Below are 15,942 nucleotides of genomic sequence, written 5' to 3' on the forward strand. Positions count from 1 at the left end.
CTAAATTTGCTTTAGTTACATTGATCTGATATTTTTAACCATTCTTTAAATAAAGCAGAATTATAGTTCATATTTTCTCATGAGAGAGACAAATATTTATGTAAAAGCATGTTCAGAAATGATCTTTCTGTGGAAAGCTTTGGAGTAATGTAAAAAACATGGTTACTTTTTGCTGCACTTTCTTTAATTGTACTAGAAATAGGGATGTTCAAAAGACTAGTTGTTACTTTCAGCTATGTTTTAACATTTTAAACTACAGAATGTGTTAGATGTGAGCAACTCAATTATATAAAGATTGAGGGCAAAAGAAGAATGGATGACAGAGAATGAGGTGGCTGGATGGAGTCACCAAAGCAGTAGGTGTGAGCTTAAATGGACTCCAGAGGATGTTAGAGGACAGGAAGGCCTGGAGGAACATTGTCCATGGGGTCACGATGGGTCGGACATGACTTCACAACTAACAACAATAACTATATAAGGAATAAATAAATAAGCAGTTTGAGGATTTGGTATAAAAATATTCTAACCGAGTAAGGGAAAGAAGATAGCATGTTTCTTGATAAAAAACAAGTTTTTTAATTTATTTTCCTCAATATACAAACATGAAGAGCATCTAACATTGCTTCCTTACCTAAAAAGACATTGCAGCCTGTCAGAAGACTTTCCTGTCTATCTTTACTGAAAAGAAAATGGCAATCCTAAATGGTGCTGCTAGATAACTTGCTGCGGCAATATTTGAGGAGATGAACCAACATTAACTAGGCTTAAACATGAAATTTACCTGTGCTCCATAATATTCACTTCCTCTGCTTGAGGTGTAGGACAACTCTGCGTGGCAGTTTCACTTTGGCAATCTTGCCACAACACCTCGCGACATTCCGTTCACTATGGAATAATCCATGCAAGATAACTCTAAGCTATAAAAGTTATCTGCTACTGTTTCTTCTAAATTATTTCCATTTTTGTCAATGGAAATAATGTCAAAGAAACAGTGGCAGATAATATTTATCACATTGAGTAATCCTGCATAGAATTGTCCTGCGGCAAGTTGGCTGCAGCATTTTGGCCACAGTGAGATGACTGTGGCGAGTTGTCCCATTCCACTCTGGCTTGTGCTCCAAGCATACCTTTTCCCATTATGTCTTCTGGAGCTTCATTGCTAAACCAAGGTGCTTGATGGGATTGGATGATAGATGCTATTCAACCATATTAAACATCTGAGTCAACTCCCACTTCCAAAGGCTCACTAAGCACTTGGATAAATTGCTTGCCAAATCATCTAGAAAATCCCTGTGTCCTATGTAATTCATCTGAATCCACAAAATGCTCCGAATGGACCATTTAACTGACACCCCCTCCCCCCTTTCTCCAAAAATCATTAAAAAATGATGAATTTCATCTGGACCAAGAAATGATCTGTGTGCAACAGGCACAGTTCAGCATTTTTAAATATATTGTGATCAGCTGTTAATCATATACCACCCATTTGAGAGAAAAATGTCCATCTGTCTGAACATATGAAGAATGGTTGCAGGAACTGGATATGTCTAGTTTAATGAAAAGAAGGATTAGGGGAGACATGATAGTGTTCCAATACCTCAGGGGTTGCCACAAAGAAGAGGGAGTTAAATTATTCTCCAAGGCACCTGAGGGTAGAACAAGAAGCTATGGGTGGAAACTAATCAAGGAGAGAAGCAACTTAGAACTGAGGAGAAATTTCCTGACAGTTAGAACAATTAATCAGTGGAACAGCTTGCCTCCAGAAGTTGTGAATGCTCCAACACTGGAAGTCTTTAAGAAGAAGTTGGATAGCCATTTGTCTGAAACTGTATAGGGTTTCCTGCCTAGGCAGAGGGTTGGACTAGAAGACCTCCAAAGTCCCTTCCAACTCTGCTATTGTATTGCATTGCATTGCATTGCATTGCATTGCATTGCATTGCATTGCATTGCATTGCATTGCATTGCATTGCATTGTCTGCATTGGGCCAAAGATTACCTGAATAAATCAATAAACTCCTGAACCTTTCAGAACCAGAGCATGCAATTTAAAACCCCTCAACACTAAATACCAGCAATAGTCCAGGGGCTCAGAAAGAAGTCCTGTGATCAATTGTATGTGAGCAGGCTCACCTGCTTTAGTCCTAGCCTGAAACTCAAAAGCAGGACACCTGGTTGTAGATATCAGAGCTTTAAAAATCAAGCAAGCTTAATCTCTCATACTCTAAGAACTTACTAAGCAAACATATTTTCAATTTATTTCAAAAGTAGCTGCAAACTACTTAATACTTTAAGCAATGACGGACAATTGCAACTCTAGTGGGCCACAGACTCTCTTTCCAAAACTGTATTTCTGAAACTTGGTGACTATCATTAAATAATTTTTCACTGAGAAACTAAAGAAACCTATTATATTATATCTTGAATAAACGCAGGAAACAAAAACAAAACAAAACAAAACATGTCACCTCAAGGAACAAAGAATTAAAAATTCCAATCCTTTCCAGGTCAATGACATTTTATCTCTCTTCTGCTTGCTACAGCTCTTGGTCATCTTCTTTAAAGTGAGTGTGGATTTATATCCTGCCTTTATTTTGTACAGTTGACATACCGGTACATAATGCTCCTGCCTCTTATTATATTCTCCACAATAACTCTGGGGGGTTGGGACAGAAAGAAAATGATTGGCCCAAAGGCATCAGCTTATTTTCATGCCTAAAGAAAGATCATGTGCTTCCACTTTCTAATTCAGGCACTTTAAGCACTACATCAAAGTGGCTCTCATATATTTAAATACCTTACTAAGTGTTTTTCTAGATGGCAAAAAATAAAAGCATAATGCTAGGTTTATTTTAGCTCTTAATCTATTTCCAGTAATGAAAATCCTTGACTTTACATGTTTTTTCTTTTTTAACTAAATGATGTTGATACTTGTTTATTGTTTAAGAAAGTAATGTGTAAATGCATTTCAGTAGTAGAACATTCACTTTACAAGTCTTAAGAAGTGTAGAGCTGCAAATATTAATGCAGTTTTCAAAACTCAGAATCCATAATACGCATATGCTATGAGTGGTAGTCTTTTTTTTACTATCTTTTAAACATTGCTAAGTAAATTATGCTTGGTAGACTGACCAGACAAACATACTTTCTCTAGGCATATTCCATGTAGTGCTTGAGACAGAGACGGGCATAATAGATGGAAGCAACAGTTAACAAATGTTCACTCTGTGCTTTTAGATAGCCTTTCCAGCTCAAAAAAGATGGGTTGTATTCGAAAGACTTTCAAAATTATGAAAACATCTTATTTCACCTGCAGGACAGCTTCTTGCATCCCAGACATCTGTTTCAAACTCAAAATGGAGTGTTGCAGATTTAAAGCGTATCAAATTTTATATACTTTACACAATCAGTTTTCTGCTCCAAAATGTGTGAAGTGTAAGGCAATACAGAGAGACATTACTACCTTTATTTCCACAGTCAGGTATGGTAAATAGTATTTCTGTAACTTTTCTGACTGCATCCTGTTTTTGACTTTTTACATGTCATTTAAACAACATTTAGAATATGTTGCTAGAAACAATTGATGAATCCTGAAATTTACCAATCTGCATGAATATTCAGGGTTTTTTTTCCTGATTATTAGCAGTAAGTCTTGCTTCGTTGGTTTTGCTTCTCAGATTTAGTGTTCTCTAGGAGGATAGAAGATATTGAAGGAAAAACTAGCTGAAATGGCTGAAATGTATTTGTTTCATTAGGAGTCTGATTTGGGTTACTAATCCAAATGATTTAAAGTCTTAATTTAATACTTTCACAGTATATTTTTGTTGCTTACATATTTCTTTCTGATTGTGTTTGGAAAATAATAATAATTATACAGCCAGGAAAAAGTTTCAAAAGCTGCATAGGAAAACCTAAAAAATATAACAGAGAAGTTAAAAGTAAAACACCATTAACAGTTAATTAGTTCTGGCTTGAATTTAATGATACTCTACAGAATTCATTGAAATAATAAAATGTTCATAGACCTTGGAAGTATTTGTAATAAAACAATATGAAAGCTTGATTTCATTAAAGTATTAAAGATCTAATGGGATTAAAATAAATATATGCCCTCAAATTGGTCTTGGCTCCTAGTGATATATGGGTATATCTTCAGGACGTGTCCCCACCCTGGCAATCCAGGTTTTCTGATAGTACGCCAGTGGTGGCATTCAAATAATTTAACAACCGGTTCTCTGCCCTAATGACCAGCTGGGTAGGCATGGCTTGGTGGTCATGTGACTTGGTGGTCGTGGCCAACTCAACGTCACTCACATTGATGGGTGCTTCGTCTTAGCTATTAAAATGTAATAGGGTTAACTGGAAAAGCAGTTTCTGTAAGCGAGGACAATAAAGATAAGGCTAGAAACAAAACCAGAATGTTTCCTTCCTGCCTTCCTTACAGGATTAGCCCTGTAAAGTGGAACAAACAAAATAAGATTTCTTCCAACAACTGGTTCTCCAAACTGCTTAGAAAGTTAACAACTGGTTCTCCCGAATAAATGCTAGCTGGCTGAATCTCACCACTGTAGTATGCCCTTTGACACTGTAATCGAGTCGGTCTGGTTTATTGCTGGCTATCTTTTTTCCTTTCCCATCATTATAGACTTGTCAAAGGAATTGGATGTTCACATAATATATTCAAAATAGGATAATTTGAGTCTGGCCTTTTGTGCCTTGAATATAAACTCTAGAGTCTAGATCATTTTTTTCCTATGATCCATTTGTTTAGTTTTTTCTTGGTTATTCATGCTCTCTTAAGAACCTTCTCCAGCCTCGAAAACATCAATATTCTTTCTGTCCTGTTTCTTTTTTCACTTTCATATAAGGAAACTATTATCTGCACAATTATTTTTGTAGGTATAGACACATCCTGGCATGTGAATATCCTTTTAAAGCCTTCACTGCTATCTTATTAAGTGCTTGCCTGTGGTATATTTCTTGGGTGTTTGCTCCTTTATCAACAGGAAAGGAACAAATAGTCAATTGCACAGACTAAAAGGCACTATAATGAGTTAGCATTATATCAGTGGTGGATTGCAGGCGGTACGCCCCGGTACAGGCGTACTGGTGGCTGCCCGGAGCACCAAGTACCGTTCTGGTAGGATGCTCTGGAGGGTCCCGCCCGCTCGGGCTCCTTACCTGTCCTTTAAAGTCTTTGGCGCGCATGCACATGGCGCACACAGCGCCTGCATGATGCTCCGCTGAACAACTGGGGCATCACGTAGGCTCATGGAGGTGTCGCTGGACAGGAAGACACATGTGCGTGCTGCGCGCATCCATGTCGACAATGCCGGGCCTGTTCCAACCGTAATGGTTGGAATGGGATCCGGGACCCACCATTGCATTGTATGTGAAAAACTTTACAGTGTATCTTTATGCAGCTGTAATAATAAAATAAACACATGAAAGACAATAAAGCCATGACATTATGATATGTCAACAATTGCATTGAACTAGCACACTTTTGTTACATTTTATGTACATAGATCAGTTTTTGAGACTCTTGTGTAATAATAAAGAGAAAAGAACAAAGCTAGTGCTAGTTTAACAAGCTTCCACATAATTTTAAAATAAGTATGAACATGAAATTGAATTATGGAATGATTCTTAAAAGTAATCCTCCGGGGGGGGAGGGGAAGAGGTGATAATGCATGGAGATTTTCAGCAGCTAAATTCACGTATAATTCCTGCTGCAGTTTTGCCATCTGGTTTACCTACTCATTTCCTTCCTGGTTCTTCTTTTCTTTTTGCTAATGTTGCACATGCATATTATTTATTTTATTTCATTTAAATTTATTGGGCAGCTAACTCCAGTAAAATGAAATTACAAATTACAAATGATAGCAAGTTTAATTGTAAAGTCACAGTGGAGAATATTCCCTATTTTTTCTCCAAATTTGTGAAAGAAAAAGTGGATATCAGAATAATAACACACTTTAAATTTATTTCCCTTAGTCTGGGAATTACTTTGCTGAATATTTTTTTAAGCTTATTAGTCTTGATGTGTTCAAGAACTTTCTTTACTTTTTTCATAATTATTTTTTAACTCAAAAATTTGAATTGGAAAAAATTATAATGCAAATTCTGTAATAATAGAACAAAAATAATAAAGTGCTAAAGTTTAAACAAGATCTATATTGTTATTATAGACTAAGTCACATCAATGTTAATTAGGCATATATTTAGAAGATAGATACATAGATATCACCTATTAAAATTTAAAAACTATTTTTAAAAGCTTTATTTCAAAAAAGTCGGCAACTATTTTAATGTTCTTATTCCTACAGTATGTTATTAATATATAGTAACACTTTTGATTGTTGCTGTGAATGTTCTCAATTTTCTGAAAATGTTTTTATGGTACATTCTATTATGCTGTTATACCTGCCATATACGTAGTTCCCCACCTCATCTTATTATTTTTATTGAGAAGTTGCTAGCATCGTCGGTTTTTCAAGAATATGTTTGGGTGTACTTAGATCTTATTGGCATTTTTAAAAATAAAAATGTTCTGTGACTGCCACAGTGTTTAAAGTATGGTCTCCTACTCAGAGAAAACATGAAGTTAAGCTGGAATGGAAAAGTCATACTGGGAGGGATTAGAGGAAACAGCCTAAAAAGTGCCTACTGTGTTTTAATTGACATGTTGAGAATTCTAGCAGTAACTCCTCATGTCACGCCAGCTCAGATATTTTGGAATGTTTGCCTTGGCTAAAGCTGGAATATAGGGAGCAGCTCATAAACATGGTTTAATATGTGGTGTTTTACACAGGAAAATGACTTGAGCAATGCTCTTTCATTAATAAAATATCAAAAACCTGGAAAGCTTCCATTTCAGCTAGTATCAGATTGTCTTGTGATTATTTGATTCGATTTAGAATGCTGTAATTGTTAAGAAAAAAAATCTAAATCCTAGTGCCACTTTTTAATGAAGGCATGTCACTTTTAATTATTTTTCTACTCTTACTCAAAGCAACATGTGTAAACTTATTTATACATGGAAACTTTTTATGGACGCCTTTAAGTAATGTAGTTTAGATTTAGAATAATAGTTCACATTGATTTGCATTAATTGCTGAATCTATAATTACTGTATTTTTGGCATTATAACATTGCCCGGACTATAATACACACATTAGCTTTAGAGGAGGAAAACAAGGGGGAAAAAAATCTGCCACTGCCTCCCAGCATCCATCCAATATTCATCTGGCTAGAGTCCTTGCAGCAAACATCAAACAGGTGAGCTTCAGCATCTTATCGCAGCCCCAGCATGTGGTTCGTCAGGACTTCACTCCATTACACCCACCACCAGTCAACTGAGCTGAACTGCCACCGCCACAAAATGCTGGAGCCTTTGCTACCGAGCAGCTGATTGGTGGTTGGATTGGCCTCCCGGAATACTACTGATCAACTGTTCTAGGCGGCAGGGATCGCTGCCGCCTATTGCCTTCCATTCGCTGATGCCTGTCTGCTGCTTCCGATCGCAGCCTCCAACCCCCTCCCTTTCCACAATATTCATTCTATGAGACGCACAGACATTTCCACCCACTTTGGCGGGGGGGGGGGGAGTGTGTCTTGTAGTGCAAAAAATATGGTAATTTAAAAAGTAATACTTCTCTTGTATTAAATCCAATACCACCTGAGGTGGGTTCTTCCCTTTTTCAGAGGTAATTTTGCCTTGTTTTGTCATTGGAAAACTTGCGTCCTCATAGTAGAACAACAACATTTTTGATATTTACAGTCTTGCTGAATTTGCCAGTATGCTATAATTGTATAGCTACCTCTCAAATTGTTTACACTTTTGTGGAATTGCCAGTTTATTTCAGATTTTCAGAAATTGATTTTTTTTTCTTATTCTTCCCAAGGTTATTTAGTTCAGGGCAATCTATCAAAGGTTTTGTGTAGTTAGACTATAGAATAAAATACTGTTGTTGTAAAATTGTGGGTGCCCCATCACTGAAGGCTTTCAAGATGGGACTGAACAGCGACTTATCTAAAATGGTATAAACACTCCTGTTTGGGCTAGATGACCTCCAAGGTCCCTTCCAACTCTGTTATTCTATGTTCTAATAAGGAAATGGAAGGTAGAATTGGATTAGATTTTCCTAGTGGCATGTAGGCTTCATTATTACATCTAGGTTTCATTATTACATCTAGGTTGTATGTGGCAAATATACACTGGAGAGTTCTACATTTTTCTGAAAATTCAAACTCAAACCCAGTTCTGATCAAACATATTTTCCGATGCTCTAGGTTTTGTATCTTTCCTAGAAACTTACATTAAAACATTTTTTATAAAAATATAAAATGCTTACAGAAAAATACAGTAACAATTAAAATAGTATTAAGATTCTGGCTGATCTTGAAAAAGCTAAGCTCCTGTTCAAGAAGACATGGAGATCCCAGATTAAGAGATAAAATTAGCAAACTGACAAAAATATATCCTGGAATGCATACATTAACAAACCTTTCTGTATTATCACCAAGAAAGCTATATAGCTTGTATCCATGAATTCATCAGGAGTTGAGTCAAGTCAGTGTCATACATACCCATTATTAAAGACTAGCAAAATCATTTTAAAACCAACAATTATTGATGACGCTCACCATAGCAAATATTTTATGAAGGTGTTCATGATATGCTTTCAAAATTCCAGGTGAGCTTGCTGATCAAGTTTGCAGACTCCTATTGAGGAAGCAAATTGAATGGTTTAACATTTTCTGATTCACATATTTCCCCTTTTTTGCACTTTATTATTGTAAACTGTACAGTAAATATAAATTTTATACCCTTGTCCAAAGTCCAATATGTTACTTATTGATGTATGTAAAATATTCCTCTGCTTTTCTTTGGGAAAGTTTCAAGAGCACATTGAAGCAAATAATTATTAACTTGTATTTTGTTGTGATAATATTTCAGCATAATCTTGGCATAGAGTTTGTTTGACTTTTTAAATATATGTTAAGCTCCTGAAATTTTGAACATAAATTTTTGACTCCATTATAGACTATAGATAGTTCTCAACTTTCAACAGTTCATTTAGTGAGTGTTCAAAATTACAGTGGCACTGAAAAAATGATTTATGACCTTTTTTTCATAAGTATGACCACTGCAGCATCCCTATGGTCACATGATCAAATTTGGATGCTTGACAACTGCTTCATATTTATGATGCAACCTTTTGCAGCCTTCGGACAAAGCTAATCGGGAAACCGGATCCACTTACCCATTTTACTAACTTAACAAATGCAATGATTCACTTAACAACTATGACAAGAAGGGCAGTAAACTGGAGCAAAACTCACTTAAGAAATGTCTCACATAGCAACAGAAATTTTGGGCTCAGTTTTGGTTGTAAGTTGAGGACTACAGTATACTGAACTATTTTTTCTTCCTAAATTGTGACCAAAAATGCACAGGGAAAATTGTTGCTTGGTGCAAATATAGACATCCCTATTTGTTAAAAAAGAAAATTTCTTAGTGCCTGACACTTATATGTGAAATTGGTTTTTTTCTATTTTTCCCTTTCACACAAATAGGTAATATACGGTAAGTCTCACAAGCAATTCTGTTTACTACGCTTTTTTTTTTGTCATATCTTGATATAGAATGGTGCAACCAAGAAAACCACTGTATTGCCTTTATTTTGATTACTTTGGACTAACTCCTGAATAATAATTAAGCAAGTGTCTGAACCCTTAAAGTGTTAAATCGTTTACACTATATTTTATGTTATTGGGAACTTAAAGATGGCACTGATTAATATATCCCTACAGAGTTCTTACCTCTCTATGCATGATAGCCCTGTTAAAGAATAATAAATATTTCTTTTTCAAGTCTGTGCGGAAGCCTTCAACCCAGATGAAGAGGACGAAGATACAGAGCCAAGGGTAAGTAAGATTGAAAATACTATATTGTTTCGGGATGCAAAGAGCAATTTATTTTATTCTATTCCTTGGGTGAAGTTACGAACTAAAGTGATGAATGAAGTAGCAGCACTTGTTCTTTATTATGACTTTTGAATGAATACAAAAGGATTCACAAAATTGTTCCTGAAGACTTTCCAACTGAGTATTATTAATTAATAAAATAGTTGAAACTATAAAATAGTTTCCTTTCTTACTTCTCAGGCCTTCTTTACCGAAGGAATGTGAAAACTGTACACTGCTACAGTTAAAACATTTTCAAAATGTTTTCCCTAAATATCTGCAGAATTATAATCCCAAAAATGTTTAGCCTAAAATGTGATGATATCTAGATGTTTTCTTTTTTTTTTTAGGTAGTTCATCCAAAAACAGATGAGCAGAGAAACAGATTGCAGGAAGCCTGTAAAGATATTCTCATATTCAAAAACCTAGATCAGGTAATTAGCTTAACCTATATTTACTGTTTTAATTTGACCTTTTCACTTGAAGATTCAAAATCTAAAATATATAAATTCAGGAGCATTTTGATTTATTACATATGTGATTATAGCAACATGTGGATGAAATTGAGTTACTTCTTATTTCAAAATATTCCTATTTTAGAATATTTAATTTGTAACAACAAGTACAAAAAAAGGAAGAGGATTTAACTTTAATACACCAGACAGACAGGGGTGGGTTCCAGATTTCTTTATTGCGGTTCGCTCAGGGACGCACTTTGGACGTGCATGCGCTTGATACGCCCTCCGCGCACATGTGCAGTAGTGAAAAATGCTTCTGTGCATGCGCAGAAGCAGAAAACAAGATGGCGCTGCCTACGGTGCCGCTGATGGAACCGATTCGGAGGCATGGGTAGCTGAGTTACTACCTACTTTGCCAAACCGGTTGGAACCCACTTCTACAGTCAGATGTACATTAAATACCAGATTTATAAAGAATTTTACCTTATTTGGAAAGATAACTGATTTGACTGAACTTTCTTGTTCACCGTTGCCTAGAGCCAGGAATCTGGCTTGTGTCTCTTCAGCAAGCCAGAATTATTAATTAGTTTATTCTTAGTCTCTATAATTACATAATTAGGATGCTCAGATTATTTCATTTTAGGAATCGTGATACAGGGCATTTATTATTTATTATTATTATCTCGCTACCTAGAGTGATTCTAGGACATGCAGCTATTTCATGGGTTTAGCAATTATTGTTGGGGCTGACCCTACACTATATCTACTCTGTATATCTTGACTTAAGACTTTCAATATCATAGAGAGTAGGAGATTTTTAGCTGAAGTGTTTTTTTTACCTATTCATATTGTAATATTGAGCATTTCTTGCAGCTGTTGTCACCTTTTCCTTTCACAAATTAAATAAAGTATTAGTGGGCTTTAGAATAAATGCTTTATTACCTTACACATATGCTAACTTCCCTTCAATCCCATTATTTTTAAAGGCTTGGGTAATGTAAGGAAAATAAATAGAAGTTCAGAAATATTTAAATGAGCATCTGGTCATGAAAATATTGCCCATCACTTTACCAAAAATGTTCTTTTTTAAAAAAAACCTGAAGTGGTATTTACGAGGGATATTGCTAGTGAAGATGATGTATTTAATCTGAACATTTTTATTCTCTTCTGTTGCCATGTTCTACTACTTGACAGTAATTAGCAAACATGAATACAAATTTTCTAAAACTATTACCACTTTAGGTCTTGAGGTTTAACAAAGACTTTGCTACAAGTTGCCTAGCTATAATTTGCATCCTTTTAGTAAAGATTCAGAAGGACTGCATGAACACTGCTAAACTTACTATGATGAAACTCAGTTGATAGCATTTGAATAAGTGAGAGCTGTTTTTCCTCTGAATGTCAGCTTGCCAAATTACAGTAGCCCTTAACCTTTCCAACCTCCACTGCTTCTCTTAGAAGATGCTGCCAAGTTTATTTCATGGTTCTTAGACAGCTCTCACTTAATCCCTTCCGTTTTTAACATGTTCTGAGCATTCTAGGTTTTAATAATTCAAAAGGTAATATAAAATCTGGTAACATTCAGGACAATGTTTGTAAAGATCAGTATGAATGAAAAATGTCATCTTGGGTAGACCACAAATAAAAAGTGTACTCATTTAACATGTAAACATTTAAAATACCACCTGTAGGAAGAAATAATGTATTAGGTAAATTGGGTAACAGAAAAGATATAGCAAGCAAGTCCAAAAACTACTTGAATTTTTTTTTTGGAAAAATCTTTGTTGCTAGTAGAGTAATGTAACAGAGTCTTGAAAACCAAAGTACTTCTCTCTAAAAATTAAGGCAAAATTATTCTGAGTCACTTATTCTAATTCTCTTACCTCAACACAAGAACTCCATCACAGTTTTCTAATTCACAATATTGTAAAATGTTTGCACCACTAAATAAAAACAATCTTTTAATAAAGTTACTCATTTTGGATATTTTTATTATTCATATCCTACCTTAATTTCCTGCATCCTACATTTCTTTTTGCCATTGAGAGTTATTTCAGTTGTGCTGAAATTTTATCACCACAGCAGAATGGAACTACCTTGATAGGAATGCTTATTATGGTTTTAATTCCCTGTTTAGCCTTTTTAAAATATGCTACATTTCAGAGCATAGGGAATATTTAAACATGGGAATAACACATCCTAGGTTCAGAATAAAGCCAGGCTGATTTTACCTGAGGTGATATGTTAATAAAAAACACTGTCCAAGGTTTTATTTAAATCCTTTTCCAATGTATTTAAATTGGATAGAGCTTTCTATAAAACAGCAAGGTGTGCCCATTTTTTTCAATCCATCAGGCTGTCCTAAAATTTATGCTGGCTTACAAGAAATTATCACCCCATTGCTATATCAATTGGCTGCCTGTAGAAAATGAAACACTGGTTTGTTTAATATCCATCCATCCATCCATCCATCCATCCATCCATCCATCCATCCATGAGATGTATTACCATCCATCTCCTATCCATCTCGTATTCAACAACTCTGGGCAGCAACAATCATAGAACACTGGATAAAATCATTGACAAAAACAAAATTTATCTTGTAAACAGTTCTAAGTATTACATATTTGATATGCAAATGATGCATAATGCCTTTTTGGAATAACATTTTAAAAATAAAATAAAATAATGTCTGCTTTTTGTTGATAAATATTCAGTGCTTAATACCATTGAGATATTTTTCTTCTGAATTTTCAACTTACAATGTGATGACTCCTTCAAGTGTTCTCTAAAGAAGTTATATGGGTATATTTTAATTTTAATAAGGATAGAATAAATATCTGTTCATTTATCTTGTGGATGCATCTAAGCAACAACATTTTCAGTAATTCAAGCAGTAATTTAAAGTGAAAATTGGCTTTCTTGAAGCAATGTTTTAATTCATTGGAGATTTATACATCCCAAACCTCAGAGATTTAAACAGTTTTTTTTTTAAGGCACCTAACAACTTCAGTTAATTGAAAAATAACCCTTCCTTCTTACTAAGGGAAACATTTTGTTGCAAGATAAGAGGCATTGACATTCCTATAATCCTCAATATAGGGGTTGAATATTTTCTCTTATTTTAAGGAATAGGATAAGAAGCTTTTTCTTGGCCTTTGATTCTATTCAAGTATTTTCACAATCTTCAAAGGGAGTATCTGCCAAAGAAAGTAGTTTAAAAAACCCCAATCAACCCATTTTAAACTCTACATTTAGATTGATAATATCTGTTGCCATAAAATATTAATTCGCTACCCTTTAGAGACTATCATCATTCTTTTCTTATTTGACTTAAACCATACAGAGAATTAAATGCATTAATATTCTTCTAAGCCGCTTCTCATATGAGCAAGCCAATCACTGAAAGATAACTCCGCTAATTAAAAGGTCACAAAGGAGATCCACAGAACGTTACCTTTCTCTAAGGCTAAAGGACATAGCCCCTAATGTTTTGGTACATGTGGTGAGATTTTACTCTGAAGCCATAGAAAAGTATAAGTGTCTTACAGATAAAACATATCAGCAGGCAAAATTTTATGTTTCATCCATTTCTGTAATATATGCCATAAAGTTATTTCCTTCCTCCAATTTTCTGTTAACTGATTTTTATACGTACTAACCAAGGATTGTAAAGTAGCAAATAAAGTGGATAGGTTTTATAGATCAGATTTTACAGGGTAAGTTAACTAGATTAGCTCCACAGGTTTTATGGATGGTATCTTAAGCCTAACTGTTCGTTTATATATACCTGGATGCTTTGTTATAATTATGTCTTTATTTCTTTGCATTTGGTTGCTAACTGTAATAAAATTTATTTTCAGAGAACAAAATGTTGCTGATGTGCAAATTTAAAGATTTTTGTAGACTGAATTCTTGAAATTCTGATAAAAGTAAAAACAATCATATATCCTGTTTGTTTCTTCCAAGCTTGCTGCCACATACATTTCTGAGAAGTAGCAAGTCTGGGTTTGATGCAGACTTTGATGCACCAAGATATAACTATCCCAAAGGAGCTTTTTCAAGAGGCAACTGGACTTTCTGATTTTTCTTTGAAGCATCCAAAAAGCATCCAATGAGCTTCTTCAGCTCTTCTTAACTTTTACTGTTGTGATATTTGAACTGATTAGGAAGTTTTGCAGAATATTAGGAAGTTCTGCCCTCTAAAGGCAGAATCAATGGACCACTAGGTCTTTTTCTGCTGTCAGTTTTCTATGTTTCTATGGAGAGATTATCTTGTAATGTCTCAATCTCTCTGGACTTTTAAAATAGATTTGGGAAAGATCTGAGGGAAAGAATCCCCATCTTTTCTCTTGTAGAATTTGAATCATTTGGAATCACTTTTCCCTTTCCCTCCTTAAAGAGTGGTGCTTCCTGCCTTTTTGTGGTGTAACTGCACTTTCTCAGACTGGCATTTTTCTTTGGTGTATAGAATGCTGCTTCCTACTCATTTTGATCAATTAGAAATCAGTTTCATAGGTGTGTTCCCTATGAATTGTCAAAACCTCTAGATAGATGACTAATTGTGATATAGCCAAAACTTACTGATCTTTTGGAGACCATACCTCGGTTTATCAGTTGCCTAGCACTTTATCCTGAAACATTTTCAAAATATTTCAAAACAGCAATGCAAAGAATCTCAAAGTTGACCATGAGAACGTAGCATTGTAGCCACTGTTCTCCTGGTGGGCTTTGAGATTCCCTGGCTTTTTTTTCTTTTTTAATATGGCAGACTTCTATTTGTTCTTTGGAGTTAGAAGACCCTAGAAGCAGAAGGGAGTTTTCTCTGACATAGGAAAGTAAAATCTATTTTTAGTTTCATTTGTATGTTTTTTGCATTTATGAACAAGTGAGATGGCACCCCATTCAAGAATACTCTTCTCTATAGTTAAAAAAGCTCATGGCATAGACAAGAGTATTTAGGGCATTATAAACAAATGACTTAGTCCTCATAAGAAATGTTAATTGAAATGCTTTTTATTCTTTCAGGAACAATTGTCACAAGTTTTGGATGCCATGTTTGAAAGAAAAGTGCGACCTCAGGAACATGTAATTGACCAAGGAGATGATGGAGACAACTTTTATGTCATCGAAGAGTAAGGAGTCAAATGTTTCTGACATAAATGTTAAATTAAATTGCATTAACTAGGAATGAGGAAGCTGAACTTTTCGAAGTTTCAGATATAAAAGACAGACTTTGGAGAGCATGTTATGATTGTAATAAGGTTTACTAAAGGAACACAAATTTTCCTCCCAGCAATTTGCCTCCTTACAAAAAACAGCAAACAGTACAGATGATATACACTGTTTGTAGTGTTACATTTCAGACTATACTTGTACGGATGCTGTCAAAATTGATATGCTTTCTGGAAGTATAGTTATTCTCTGCTATTTAAAAGAAGATAGAATAGCACTGGGCCTCTTCAGATCAAGCATCTATTTTAAACAGCATCTTCATTTTGTTAAGCTGCCTAGA

At 34.9% G+C, this 15,942-nt stretch overlaps 1 protein-coding gene across 1 annotated transcript in view; it reads left to right on the forward strand.

Moving 5' to 3' along the window:
* PRKAR2A (protein kinase cAMP-dependent type II regulatory subunit alpha) overlaps nucleotides 1-15,942 on the forward strand; it is a 70,780-nt gene that overhangs the window by 41,108 nt on the left and 13,730 nt on the right. The window contains exons 3-5 of the mRNA XM_014063643.2: nucleotides 9,878-9,930; nucleotides 10,320-10,403; nucleotides 15,456-15,562. Of these exons, the coding sequence (XP_013919118.2) occupies nucleotides 9,878-9,930; nucleotides 10,320-10,403; nucleotides 15,456-15,562 (244 nt within the window). The remainder of the gene's footprint in view (nucleotides 1-9,877; nucleotides 9,931-10,319; nucleotides 10,404-15,455; nucleotides 15,563-15,942) is intronic.

The sequence above is a fragment of the Thamnophis sirtalis genome, unplaced genomic scaffold (assembly GCF_051295495.1).
Source record: "Thamnophis sirtalis isolate CommonGarterSnake01/CBP01778 unplaced genomic scaffold, rThaSir2_p1.2 scaffold_3, whole genome shotgun sequence".
Classification (NCBI taxonomy): domain Eukaryota; kingdom Metazoa; phylum Chordata; class Lepidosauria; order Squamata; family Natricidae; genus Thamnophis; species Thamnophis sirtalis.